The following is a 13,027-nucleotide window of genomic DNA, read 5'->3' as shown; positions in this document are numbered from 1 at the left end:
TCCAGGAAAGCAGAGGAATAGGTCTTTTTCAGTCAAAGTTATGAATTGTGAGAACATTCTGGACTAGATAGGGCCAATTCGTATCATTTTTTTAATTCTTTACAAACAGTATTAGCACAAATGCCCACATAACTCAAGATGTTCCATATATGCAATCAGTGTGCTCTTTAAAGACATAGTGTAGGTGCTCACATGTGACACAGCTGCTTTATGTCCTATTTGATTCGTAAATGCAGAATCCAGATTTCACTTTAAAATGTGCTATTTTAAAAAATAAAATGTCTTGTTTACTTTACCAACCTTAAGACAAAGTATCTAGATTCCTCAAAGAATAGAACACTGCATGCTAATAGTGCAGCTTGCAGAAATTGACCATTTTGATCTTTTGCTTGCTTTAAAGTTGTAGGTTTCTATTTTTAGGGACAAAGGAAGAAAGCCTGTGAATCTACCTGGAGAAATTATTCACAATGAATACTGGTCTCTACTAGACTTGATAGTTTACTGTAGTCCCAAATAAAGGCAATTATAAACAGCACAGAACAATACTCTAAAACTGAAACTAGTTGTCAATGCCCAGTGTTTGTTGATTAGTCTCAGATTATGGTGTATCTGCCACTTTGGATACTTAGCCTGAGCAGGAAATCATGCTTGTGTAAAAAGCTCGCACTGGAGACTTGGTACGTGTTCATTCTTTTTCTTCACATGGATTTGAAAGCCAGTCTACATTACTGCTAGTTCTGGCATCTGTAAATCTGATGTATGTTGCACTTAGAGGTGCAAGGTATAACAGCCCAACTTAGTCATTCTTCTAAAAGCCTAGAAAAGAGTTTTGAAGTGGTATTTTGTTAAAAGCAATAGGGGCAAGAAACTGTTAAGATAGCTTAATAAAATTATGGATGAGATCAATGTAGCACTGAATAGAACTTCAGAGGTCAGTCCTTTTAGTGACCATAAGACCATAAGATCAGATTAATCTTTTTAAATCCTGTTTTTTCAAAATCATAGCAGTTTTAATATGTGATCATCAATATCAGCTACAGCCTGTCTTTTTGTGATGTGCATACTGATCCTAATATTAAGTTACTCAAGTTTTACGTTCAACTGCTACTGGTGTGAGATGTTTACAGATTTCTTTGAATATGGGTACTTGGTTCCTTGATGTTTCCTATCTCTTGATATATAAAAAATCTTAATGAAATTTTGGGTTTTTTTCCTTAATGTTAGTCATTAGTTATTACTATGCATTCTTGTTCTATAAATGGCAAGTGTTTTGACTGGCTGCTTGTTTCCAGAAGAAGCTGTTTCAGGGCTGGTGTACGCTATTATGTAAGAGGTAAAATAGCAAATTGATTTATTTTTAAAATAATGTGAATTCCATCTATACATGTGACTTGCCTTTAAAGAATAATTGCTGTATAATGACTTGCACAAAAAAATGCTTGTAATAGTTTGTCTCACGAGGTCCTTGCTCTAAAGAAAACCAAAGAAAATACTAGGAACCTGTATGATGAATAGAAGCATGTTCTGGTATTTGTTAAAACCGACTCTTCTTTATTCCTCCTAGAGATAACTGCAAAAGTTTTTTTTATAGTGTTTTTTTTAACACTTTACTGTTTTTATTGGAGTTAAATGCAAGTGTGTAATAGCCCTTTTGGCCTAGCAGTAAATGCAACTAAGAGCATCATTGGTGCTGGTAGGGGAGCTCTGAATAGTGGTGTTCTCTAATTGTTTCAAGTTAAAAAGTGAACAAGGAAATGGATGTAAATTACCTTCTCTGTTCTTAGTCCCAACATACATGCTTTTGAAGCAATTGGTCTGTTTCTGCAGTACTGTTGCTATTGAATTGTGAATATTTTGGTGTCAAAGCACTGTGTTTTATTTTGTACTAAACCCCTCAATTTCTAGGGCTAGAAATATCAAAATGTGCTAAGCACAACTGTGCTTCTTCAAGCTAAATTTCCTACAGATCGTGTTAAACTTTTTTGCCAAAGGTGTGTTTAATTTACCATCTTGAGGTGGCTTGGTGGTATTTTCATGCTTTCTGTGAGGGCTTAGAAGGCATGGGTAGGAAGCCTTTTGCTGATATACTGTCACTGTTCTGCAGCTGGTCTGAGCTGGTTAATGCGGTCTTTTTTCTACATAGGCATTGATTCAGAAGGACATGCTGCAAACTTTGTTGAAACGGAACAAATTGTGCATTACAAGGGGAGCAAGGCATCATTTGTTCAGGTAAAGCCAGTGTAAGGAACTGCTCACTGGCTTAAGATGTATAGATAGATAGCTCTGTGTTTCTAAACATAGATTGTATATAAGATGTGCATGCACACAAATAAACAAACCAAACCAGTCTGTTTTATTTTTAAATGGCAAGTGAGTCTGTAAGTTTTGTTGTTTAAAACTATTTCCATTCTTTTGTAGACCCGTGGATCAATTCCTTTTTTCTGGTCTCAAAGACCAAACCTCAAGTATAAACCAAAGCCACAGATCAGCAAGTCAGTAAATCATGTATGTGAGTGTTTGTTGTGTCTTGGGGTTTTAATATATTTCTGGGCTCATGTTTGTGTGATAGGGTAACAAACTGTAATCAGAAGAATAAAAATCAGCAATACTGGATTGAGCTTTGTCCTTAAAAAGTAGGCAAGAAGCCTTGTACTCCTTAGGATGAGTTCAGAGCCTGAAAAAAATCCAGACATCAATGGGGGTAGTTTCTCTTTGATTCTTGTTTGCAGCAGTTTTAGTAGCTGTACCATACTCGTTATCTGTGGCATGTTTAATAAGGAGAGCTGAATGGACTGGGGGGATTGAAAGTAGAAATGTACTGGCACAATAGAGAACATCAAATGCTTTTCTTATTTATAAAACTATCTGTGTGGTATCATCAAAATGATGATTATAGAGATTTCTTGTAAATCACAGATCTCGATAGCAGTGTACATCTGTCAACACATTTCCTTTCTGTTCTAGATGGATGGCTTCCAAAGACATTTTGACTCACAAATAATTAGCTATGGAAAGCAAATGATTGTCAACTTGGTATGCTTTCACTTTTTTCTTCCTGAAAAAGCTGCTGTTCTTTTAAGCAGACTTTTGAGTAATACTGTCTCTGGCTTTTTTAATATTTTTTTTTTATTCTGTCTCCCAGGTTAACCAAAAAGGTTCAGAGAAGCCTCTTGAGCAAACATTTGCAAAAATGGTAAACAGCATGGCAAATGGAATGGTCAGGTACGTGTGAAGTAAAATGATACATCCTGTGTTGAAAGTTGAGCATTGCCTCAGACCCACAGATTCATCAGTTCTTTGGGGGCCTTTACCAACTGTCTGATTTGTTTGAGTTTTATTTTTATGAAGTAACTTGCATATGAGCAATGCCCCTACCTCAGAGCTCATATTTTAAGCAGAAATGAGACAGTGAAGTGTGTGAGACAGAGAAAAGACAGAATAAAGGGAGCTCAGAGACAATGGTAATGTCAGTATTGGAGTAATAGTATGCTATGAGACCTGTGGAGATCTCCTGCATTTTAGGAAAAAGAAATGCTCTGTAGAACTAGCTTCTGGCCAAAGGGCTTGGTTACAATAATAAAGGGAGTGCTGAGTGTGAGCAAAGCAGTGTTGAGGTAAAGGAGGAAACAGTAAGGGGAACATGTAATTTAAATGTCTGGACCTCAGTGTAACAATGGGCCAAGAGAGCAGAGAATGCTCTTTAATCGTAAGAGAAATTCCATCTCTTTGTGGGAATCTTGAGCACAGTATACAGTTTTACAACCTGCCTGTGCTTGTTTTTACTAACTTCTAGAGGGAGGGCTCGCATCCAACTCCTGCAGATACTTAACCTCTACCTTTTCCTTGAAATTGCTGTATAGTATTCTTGTCACTCATTGTATGTCAAAGGACAAAATCCTACCTCTAAGCAAAAAGGCATCCTGTTTTAATAAGGATTCACTTCTGTCTAAGCATAACTATGGAATTGCAGAGTATAATCAAAATGAATCCTTATGAATCCTGACATACTTTGAATTTTTTCCAAGCTGTTTTCTGCTTGTATGATGCCCTGCTGCTGCCTTCACCAGGGTAGTTATGGATGTCTCTCTCACTTCTGTGTGCTTCTTTTACTACCCTCAGGGTGTGTTTGTGTCATTGGTGTGTAGGTGTGGATTTTTCTTTTGGTTTTATTAAAAAAGACCACTTCTGAGGTGAGCTCTTTGCTCACTCTCACACCTAGGCTGGTATTGATACCTTAGCTGGACAAAGCTTGTGGAATTCCATGCATCTTTGCTATAAAACCATTTGATGGAAACAAAGATGTAAAATTCTGTCAGGGTTTGTTTCAGTGATGCTTGTTCTGTTTGTTAAAAAGTGGTATTTGTCAGCCCCATCATCTTAATACTGCCAAAACCCTTTCTTTGTTAATCAGTTTTGATGGTGTTTACCTGCCAGACTGAGACTTGAGTCTTCAGAATATATATACCATCTTTCTTCATGCAAGTAGTCTTGAAAACTTGGCAAATAATAACATTTGCATTATGAATACTTGAGGGGAGGAATGTAATGCCCTGTAATTCCCAGCAAACGTATATATAAACACATTGAATCAAACACCACTTGTCTAGAGCACTTCTTGCCAGAAATGAATTGGCTGTTAAAATCTTGTTCCAAGTCAGTAGCTGTGTAATTTTCTTATGACAGAGTAGGTTAGCTGATTAAACAGAACCTGACTCAGGTTTCTAGAGAGCTATTGAGGGAATTCCGCTGCATGCCAGTAAAGAATGTTGCATTTCAACACCTGTGTCTATTTCAAAGTGAACTGAAGTTCCCAATGCAGTTGCTTGGAAGAGAGGAGGGCAAAAGAATCGGGGGGGGGGGGGGGGGGGGGGGGGGGGGGGCGGGGAGATGAAACCAGATGCGTATCCCTTCTGTACTTTCTGGAGGAAAAATACTAGCTGGAATGTAGAATGAGTAACTTGGAACTGAATGTGTGCTTCCCCAGACTGGTGGCATCTTGTAAAGAAATGTAAATGCTGTCACCATGCATGCTACGGGTGCGGCCTTGGGAAGATTACAAAGCACTGACAAAATCAACAGATATTTGCTGGAAGCCATCTCTAAAGAAAAAAAAAATCCTCTGTCACTACCTGTTTTATAGATCAGCCCTTCCCTGTGGGGTTTTGAGACCTTTACTATGGTATGTACGTAATCTGAAAAGATGCTTCTCTCTCTTAACAGATATGTAGCATTTGACTTCCATAAAGAGTGCAGCCGGATGAGGTGGGATCGACTTCAGATTTTGATGGATCAACTAGCAGAACAGCAAGATGAGTTTAGGTAAGGCTCTGCAGTTCTACTTTGCACTGTTAAAATGAGATCACTTTTTCATAGTTTCTATTGTCTTGAGTTAGGCACAGTAAAACAGACCTGCAACCTTCTATAAAGAAGATGCATTCCTATGCATTAGTGTTTCCGTATCTCTGATCTCTTGCTGATACTATGCGCAAGCTTAGAGACCTGGTGGTGGATAAGATAGAGCCCTTTTAATGTCCCAATAAAATGGTTCTGAGAATCATAGCAACCCTGTGTTGTGACTCGAGCTCCTTTTTTACCTTGGGTAAAAGGTTAGACAAAGAAATAAGTGTGCATATAACCGAAGCTATTTAAAGAGAAAAGTCTCCTTAGGTGATATGTGGTGTTGACAGCAAACTGTTCTGCTACATAGCATCAAATACTTAGTGCTCCTTCCACAGGCAGCTGCTGTCTTTTTAAAAGTGTTTTCTCTAATACACATTGCTTGTGGCATCAAACCTTGGCACTGGCACTGACTAACATAAGTAATCTTGCTAACATAAGTAACCCACAAAGAAACAAATTCTCATTTTGTTTAGTCATAAAAAGGTAGACTAAATGTCCAAATCAACTTAAATTTTTTAGTCCCACAAGTGTGTGGTTTTATGTGCTTCTTGGTCTTTGCTACTTGTAGACATGTAGATTGTTAGGGAAACTGTTTTTGTTCTGCTTTTCAATTGCTTCCTTCCTGTTCCTAAAGTCTTGTGTCTAAAGCACAAAGTAAATCAGCTAAAACATTACAAAACTGGTAGTGGTATATTCTATCTTTAAAAAAACAAACAAACAACCCAAAACACAAATGAGGTGAGCTGTGGACTAGAACAGGAGTCTCATGAATGAAATTGCTTGCCTGGAATGAAGGCTATGGGACTAGTATAAATTAATAAGATGATAGTGAATGTTGTCTGCCCACCACCAAAAAAAAAAGCCTAAAAAAACACATGAAGAGCTGAAGAATAACTTGGCTTTGAGCACTTCAAAGAAGGAGAAATAAGCATGTAGGTTTACTATACAGCAGGGATCCTTTATTATTAGAACAAATACTGAATCCTGTGACTTGTTTACTGTTGCCCGCCATTGGAGGCTTACAAAAGAACCAGCTTTCTTTGAAGTGAAGAAAGACAAGAAAAAAAGGCTATGTGTCTCTAAAACAAGATACAAAAATGAAGGCTCTTCCTCAAGATTACATTAGCTCTACCTTGCCTTGTTTTGTTTCATTTAGGGTGACTTTTGCTTAAATAGGAATGGAAAAGTCTGAGTTCTGATATTCTTAGAAAACAGTTCTGTAACCCTGAGGGAGGTAAACAATTCTATGGAGGTAAACAACTCTATTTTCTGCAGGTTAAATCCAGTTGTGAAAGACCTGTCAAAGGAGAGCTGGCTTGTTGGGTTTGGGGAGAGTGCTGGGTTGGGGGGGGTTGTTTGTTTTTAATTTTTTTAGAGCAATTATAGGAGATGCAGCACTTAAACTATTTTATTAACCAGAAATGTCTACTCTTCAACTACACTGATTATCCTAATAGCTCTTCTAGGCAAAGCTTGGGGGGGAGAAAGGGGAAAATGAAGATTTCACAGGTGCTATTGTCTCCTTTAATCATACAACAATGTAAAACATGGTTTAACAAAACTAATTCTCCAAGAATGACAAAAATGGGTCTTGTTAACACAAGGTTGATCAAAGTAAATGCATATGCTTCTAAGGCTCTTGCTTTTAGTACTGCATGACTCTTAAGACTATAACCTTAAAATGCTGTACGGTACCAGTGGATAATATGCTTGTTCACATTCAGAGTTCATAATTACATAATGGAGTAATCAAATCAACAGAATATGATCTGTAAATCTTTCGGCAACTGGAAGTTTCATGCTGTGGCAGAAGGACAAGCATAAGTTCTGTCCCATTCACACATCCAGCTGATAACTTGATCAGCATATTTGTTTTACCAGCTCAGTTATCAGAATACTTGTATGCAATTCAGTATTTAAAATGAGCTGTTTGTTATCAATTACTAGAAACACTTGGTTTAGTTGATTTTAAAAGATTGAGGTAACAGCATATGCCATTGCAAGAGGGAACATCTGGTTCCCCCAGATGTTTGTGTAATGGAAGAGATGAGCAAGTGTCAGTAGGAGATTTTCGGTAGTGGCCTTAAAAGATCTGACTACCTTCCTCAAAGATTTGTGCCTGACAGCTTATATGACTTTTTATGCAGTGGTGACTGTATTGAACCATGTGACCAGGTGATACACAAATCTGGTTACTTCTGCTGTTACACTCTACTAATGATCTTGATATCTGTGGAGCTAAGACCTAATAACTAAATAACTAATAACTAAAGAACATAAAATGTAAGTCACTGATTTTGCACCAGAAGCTGTTCTTCCCAGTGGCATGTAACTCAGTATTGCTGCTTTCTAAATGATAAGAGTAAATACTGCCCTGAGATTACTAAATGTTCATATATTGATGCTATTTTTCAGCATGGGAGGGGAAGAATTCAGGGAGGCATCAAAGTTCAAAGACATGGCTAAGAAGTCATTGTATACTTAAGACAACTGTCTTTTGGTTGCTAGAATATTTACTTCTGAAAACATGTGGTTTATATGGACTGTTACCTATAAATACTTAGGTGGATTGTATGTGTTAGTTATTTTCTAGTTGATTCCGATGGTAAAATAGTGACTCAGCAGGAAGGAATATTCCGCAGTAACTGCATGGACTGCCTTGATCGGACTAATGTGATTCAGAGCTTGTTAGCACGCCGATCTCTTCAAGCCCAGCTTCAGGTAAATATTTATTGTTGTTTAACAAGCTAGAAGAGGAGAGAGGCTTTCTGTTTGCAATGGAAATGTAACTTTAACACTAGAATAAGAGCTTGCATACTTGAGTTACTGTACTACTTACTTGAAATGTGTTGGCCAGACTCTAGTTTAATAAATATAGCTTTTTCTGAAAGCAAATCCTAATTTTTCTAGTGAACTACTGGTGAGCCTCAGTATGCTTTTGTTTTAGAGGCTAGGTGTTCTGCATGTTGGACAGAGAATTGAAGAGCAAGCAGACTTTGAGAAAATCTACAAAAATGGTAGGCTGTTTACAGAGTTCAAACAATCACTTTTTTCCAAACAGCGTACATAACTTCCTTAATCTTTCTTAATGTTTTCCTATTCACAGCATGGGCTGATAATGCTAATGCTTGTGCCAAACAATATGCTGGAACTGGTGCCTTAAAGACAGATTACACAAGGCAAGTCAGCCTTTCCTGTAAAGGCCTTCTGGGTTTTGGGGGATGTTTGGGATTTTCTTTAAGCCTTCACATCCGAGAAGGTTATTAATTTGGGGCCTACGCCATTAATGAGTTTTGCAGTGGTGCAACTGGTAAAATGTCAAACTAAAATCTACAGAACACCATTCTTCACTGTGTTTATATGAAAGGAGAAAAGGCTATTTGGAAATAAAACCAAGAAAATGTACCCCTTCAAGGCACATTTATATTGTGGGGTGGAGAGAAGTGTAATTTTACTTTTAAGCTTTGTTACAAGTATGTGTGGTAATAATGCAGGGGCAGCAGTAGATAAATGTATTTACATGCAGGTGTTCATTAAACATAGTACACATTTGAACAATGAAAGAACTGTAAATCTGAAATGGTCTTCCTGAATTTATAAATATATTTTAAATATTTCTCAAAACTTTCTGTTGCAGAACTGGGAAGAGGACTCAGTGGGGCTTAATAATGGATGGCTGGAACTCATTAATACGTTACTACAAAAATAACTTTTCTGATGGATTTAGACAAGTAAGCTAAGCTTTTAACTGTGGGGGGATGTTTGATAAACATGGCTGTGCATTTTAACTCTTGGTCTCCCTTTCTCTTCCAGGATGCGATTGATCTTTTTCTTGGAAATTATTCAGTGGATGAAGTGGAACCTGCTAGTCCTCTACATGTCAAGAAAGATTGGAAGTTCTTAGCTGTGAGTATGGAGACTTTATTCATGATTGGAGAAGCACATACCACCTTTTAGTCGCTTGCTTCATATGACTAAGTAGAACATGTCTATTTAGTAATGAAGTGTCCCTATAATCTGGTTATGTTTCTATGATACCTGCTTATAGGACTAAACACAGACTGTTCCCTTGACAGAAAATGGAGTGTCCTTGAGGTATTGAAAAACTGCTGCTTTTTTTTTTTTAAATCTGCTTCATCAAGTGGAGAGGGAGAAATTCTACTAGTCACCATCATGACTGTTTCCTTCTGCAGAAGAAGCTTATGAAGATCTCTTCTCATACTTCATGCAGAAGCATAGACTGTAACACAAAAAAACTTTTTTTTTTTCCCCTCCCCCTTCTATTTTGTGAAATGGGATTTGGGGACACTACAGGTTTAACTAGTGGCTGGTGTATTTTTTTAAAAAAACAAACCACCAACCTCTCAATAGATAGAAGGTGTATTTTAATTCTTAACCTTGTTATTGAACACACTTTTCCAAATTTTGGAGCTATCCAAAATTTTATTTAAGCAACTTCATTGCAAAGCAAGTAAATAGCTTTGCAGTATAGTCCATCTTAAAGGAAATTAAGGAATATATGTGCTGCTGTATCAAGTGATTCTTCTTTCTTTTTTCCCAGTTGCCTATTATTATGGTGGTTGCTTTCTCCATGTGCATTATTTGTTTGCTAATGGCTGGTAAGTCAATATTGAGTTTAATTTCACAAAATGATCTTTCTTGGGTGTGGACTTTTGGTATATGGTTACCAGAAACTATTCAGTATAAAATTGCTTCTCAGTCATACTAAAAGGTATTTGAGCATGGCTCTGGAGACTGAGGGTCAGCACTATATCATTAATGTGGAAAAAAACCTGAGGTACTACAGAAAACAATGTCAAACCTTCTGTAGAAGTCACTTAAGGGCCAGTTAATTGTGCCCAAATTTAGTTGCACCTGAGTAGACATCTAGCTTTATTATAGGCTGAATGAATACCTACCTAATTTGGGGCAGAAAGACAGTTCAGAAAAGTCAGATCTAGGCATAAGCCTGTTCTGTTGGATGTCCCCCTAACCAAAACCTGTGGTGGGAGTTGCGAAGTTTTTGGCCACCTGCTTTTGCCTTGAATTTTCTAACATTAGTGCCAATAGAGTTCTTGACTGACTTCTGTAGCTGTCTGTTCTAACTCTGTGGCCAACATAGTCTTCCTAGGTAAGAAAACAGAAAAAGAGAAGACCCCAGTACTTATGGAAGACTTCTAACTTCATTTGACAGCAGATCTCTGAGGGAGGGCTTGAAATACTTTGCTTTTGTACTAGAAAAACCTGTCTCTGGTAATTGGAGATAATGAATTAAAATGTGTATCTGAACCTTGACAGGTGATACGTGGACAGAGACGCTGGCCTATGTGCTTTTCTGGGGAAGTGCAAGCTTTGGAACTTTCGCCATCATCCTTTACAATGGCAAGGATTTTGTAGATGCACCCAAGCTGGTCCAGAAAGAGAAGATGGACTGAATTTGTGTGTGTGGAAAGCGGCTTGGTACTGAGGATTCCTCAAGCCACACCTGGAGTCTCTACTGACCTGCTTTCCACACCAATAGTGGTCTTCCTTAACCAGGGGGGGTGGGGGGGAGGAGAAAATCGTGTCCTTTGGTGGTGGTAGCTTTCAACTGAGAACTGACTCGACAGTCTTAGTTGCAGTGGTCTTTGGAATATCGCATTAGTGGAGGGGGCTCTACTCTTACTGGGATAATGCAAAGATGAAAGCCAGCTTTTTGGTGTCTGGTGTGTTTTAGGGCATATGTGGACTGCTTAAGCTCACAGTCCACCTGGGCTGTTTCAGCTCAATTTTTGGTCTCTGGCTTGACAGGAGAAAGCTCTGATGCTGTTCATGTGTCAAAAACCCCAGGTGTTGAAGCATTGAACAAATGGCTTCATACCAATGAAAAGTCTAGTTCTAAGACTTAGAGCTGGATTACATTTGTTGTGAGAAAGTCCATGTGAAGGAGTCCGTGCATATTTGTGTGTGGATTCTTTTCACTAAATATAAAAGATTTCTGAATCCTAATGCTCTTCTAAAATGAGCTTTTTGTCCTGTCTTGTTTATCTAGGACTGATGCAATATTCTACTAATCATAGTTTGGGTGAAAGGACAGTGTAATTGGATGTTCCTGAAGTTGCAGATGTCTTGCACTGTTTCAATACTACCGTCTCCAGATGATGATTCATTAGTTAGCAAGTTAAAATGCAGAGTTTTCTTTCTAAAGATGTAAATGAAATCAAAGAATGTAAAAATCCTTTGCAGTGTTTATTGAACCTTCCTTATGCTAAAGGTCCAAAGTACTCTATTACTTTAGAATGGGTCACAATGTAAAAGGTGAACTTCATATTGTTTTGCTGGTCAGCTGCTTCTATTCTTGGTTATGTTGAAATCATTTATGAAAGAAGGAATAACAACCTGAGGAGAAGGTGTTTAGACTAAACTCCATGTTTGCACTTGGGAGCAGCAGCTTGCTTTTCATGCATGATACTGTAACACACTCTTTAAAAAAAAAAAAAAGGAAAAAAAGCTACAGAATAATTTGTGCTGATTAATAATAAATGTGTGTCTTTAAATTTAGTGCTTCCAAGCTGTATAAAAATAAGTAATCCTAATCAAGGACCAATTTTAAACTATTTTGTCACTTATTTTATATGGTTTGTTCAAAACCAGACATGGAACTTGCTTAAGGCGCTGTGCATTGTTTAATATTTCCTGTAAGTACAGCTGTATATTCAGATTGTGAGTAAAAAATTTAAATGGGGGGGGGGGGGAGAAACATGTAGAATAAATACTAGAACTAGCACAGTTGTCACTATTGAAGCTAGAACACAACACACTGATACTCCAGTGTTTCCTTGTGTTATGACTGAAAATATGTACAGATTTTTGCAACTGTTAACTGTCCATTTTAACCTTGAATGTTTCTGGAGCCCTCTCTGGGTTTTGTGTAAACATAACCAGTTCATAAGCACTAGTACTTGCAAAGTATCTGTTTGCTTCTAGATGCTGTAATGGAAATACCAGTTGACGGTTAACTGGAAAATCCTCTAAAGGTTTTTTAAGGTGAACTCCATTATGGGCATGAAGTACAAGACCATCGTAGACCCAATCTTAAAAACTGTGGTTTGGATGGCTTGCTGGCAGGTGGCATCTGAAGCTCGGTTCGGTCGTCTTGCAGTCTAGAACTGAATCTTTGCATCTTGGCTGATGAACTTGTTGCAGCAAAGACCAAACTTGGATTGCTTTAAGACCTAGAATAACCGTGGGGTTTAGAAGGTGGACAGCAACTGTATTTCAGTGCTTTGCAAAGAGTCTGTATTTCTAAAATCACAACTGGTGTACTCGTAAATGACAATAAAACGTTCAACTTTTCTAGATGCGCTGTCTGGGGTGCGTTTTGCGCTTCGGAGCGGACCGTTCCCAGTTCCTTAGCCCCCCTTTCTCCCCGGGAGGACGCTCGTTGCCTGAGCAGACCCTGCTCTTTCTGTGCAGAACTGCTGCTGGCCTGGCACCCCGCCCTCCCTCGGCCTCTGCCCTCCCCGCCCTCCTTGCCCCGGCCGGCTCTCCGCCCGAGAACGACTCCGGCCGGACTTCTGCCACTCTCCGTCGGAGGCGGCTTTCGTTAGCGCTCACCCTCGCTGCTTTGTAAAGAAATGGCTGCGGC

The 13,027-nt window shown here is 38.4% G+C and overlaps 1 protein-coding gene across 3 annotated transcripts in view; it reads left to right on the top strand.

Moving 5' to 3' along the window:
- Positions 1-12,740, top strand: part of SACM1L (SAC1 like phosphatidylinositide phosphatase) — a 31,937-nt gene extending 19,197 nt beyond the window's left edge. Inside the window, exons 8-20 of one of the 3 annotated variants that reach the window (XM_049816533.1) lie at positions 1,232-1,333; positions 2,144-2,229; positions 2,419-2,505; positions 2,965-3,033; positions 3,143-3,222; positions 5,221-5,319; positions 7,983-8,121; positions 8,348-8,417; positions 8,507-8,579; positions 9,038-9,131; positions 9,214-9,306; positions 9,962-10,019; positions 10,699-12,740. In XM_049816533.1, the coding sequence (XP_049672490.1) occupies positions 1,232-1,333; positions 2,144-2,229; positions 2,419-2,505; positions 2,965-3,033; positions 3,143-3,222; positions 5,221-5,319; positions 7,983-8,121; positions 8,348-8,417; positions 8,507-8,579; positions 9,038-9,131; positions 9,214-9,306; positions 9,962-10,019; positions 10,699-10,835 (1,187 nt within the window). In that variant the 3' untranslated portion in view covers positions 10,836-12,740. Of the gene's footprint in view, positions 1-1,231; positions 1,334-2,143; positions 2,230-2,418; positions 2,506-2,964; positions 3,034-3,142; positions 3,223-5,220; positions 5,320-7,982; positions 8,122-8,347; positions 8,418-8,506; positions 8,580-9,037; positions 9,132-9,213; positions 9,496-9,961; positions 10,020-10,698 lie in introns of those variants that run through there. The other 2 variants (XR_007508080.1, XM_049816534.1) reach the window with 2 other exon arrangements.
- Positions 12,741-13,027: the final 287 nt, after the last annotated feature.

The sequence above is a fragment of the Accipiter gentilis genome, chromosome 14 (genome assembly GCF_929443795.1).
Source record: "Accipiter gentilis chromosome 14, bAccGen1.1, whole genome shotgun sequence".
NCBI lineage: Eukaryota > Metazoa > Chordata > Aves > Accipitriformes > Accipitridae > Astur > Astur gentilis.
Note: the sequence above shows the minus strand (reverse complement) of the source record. Positions and strands in the feature narration are given on the sequence as shown.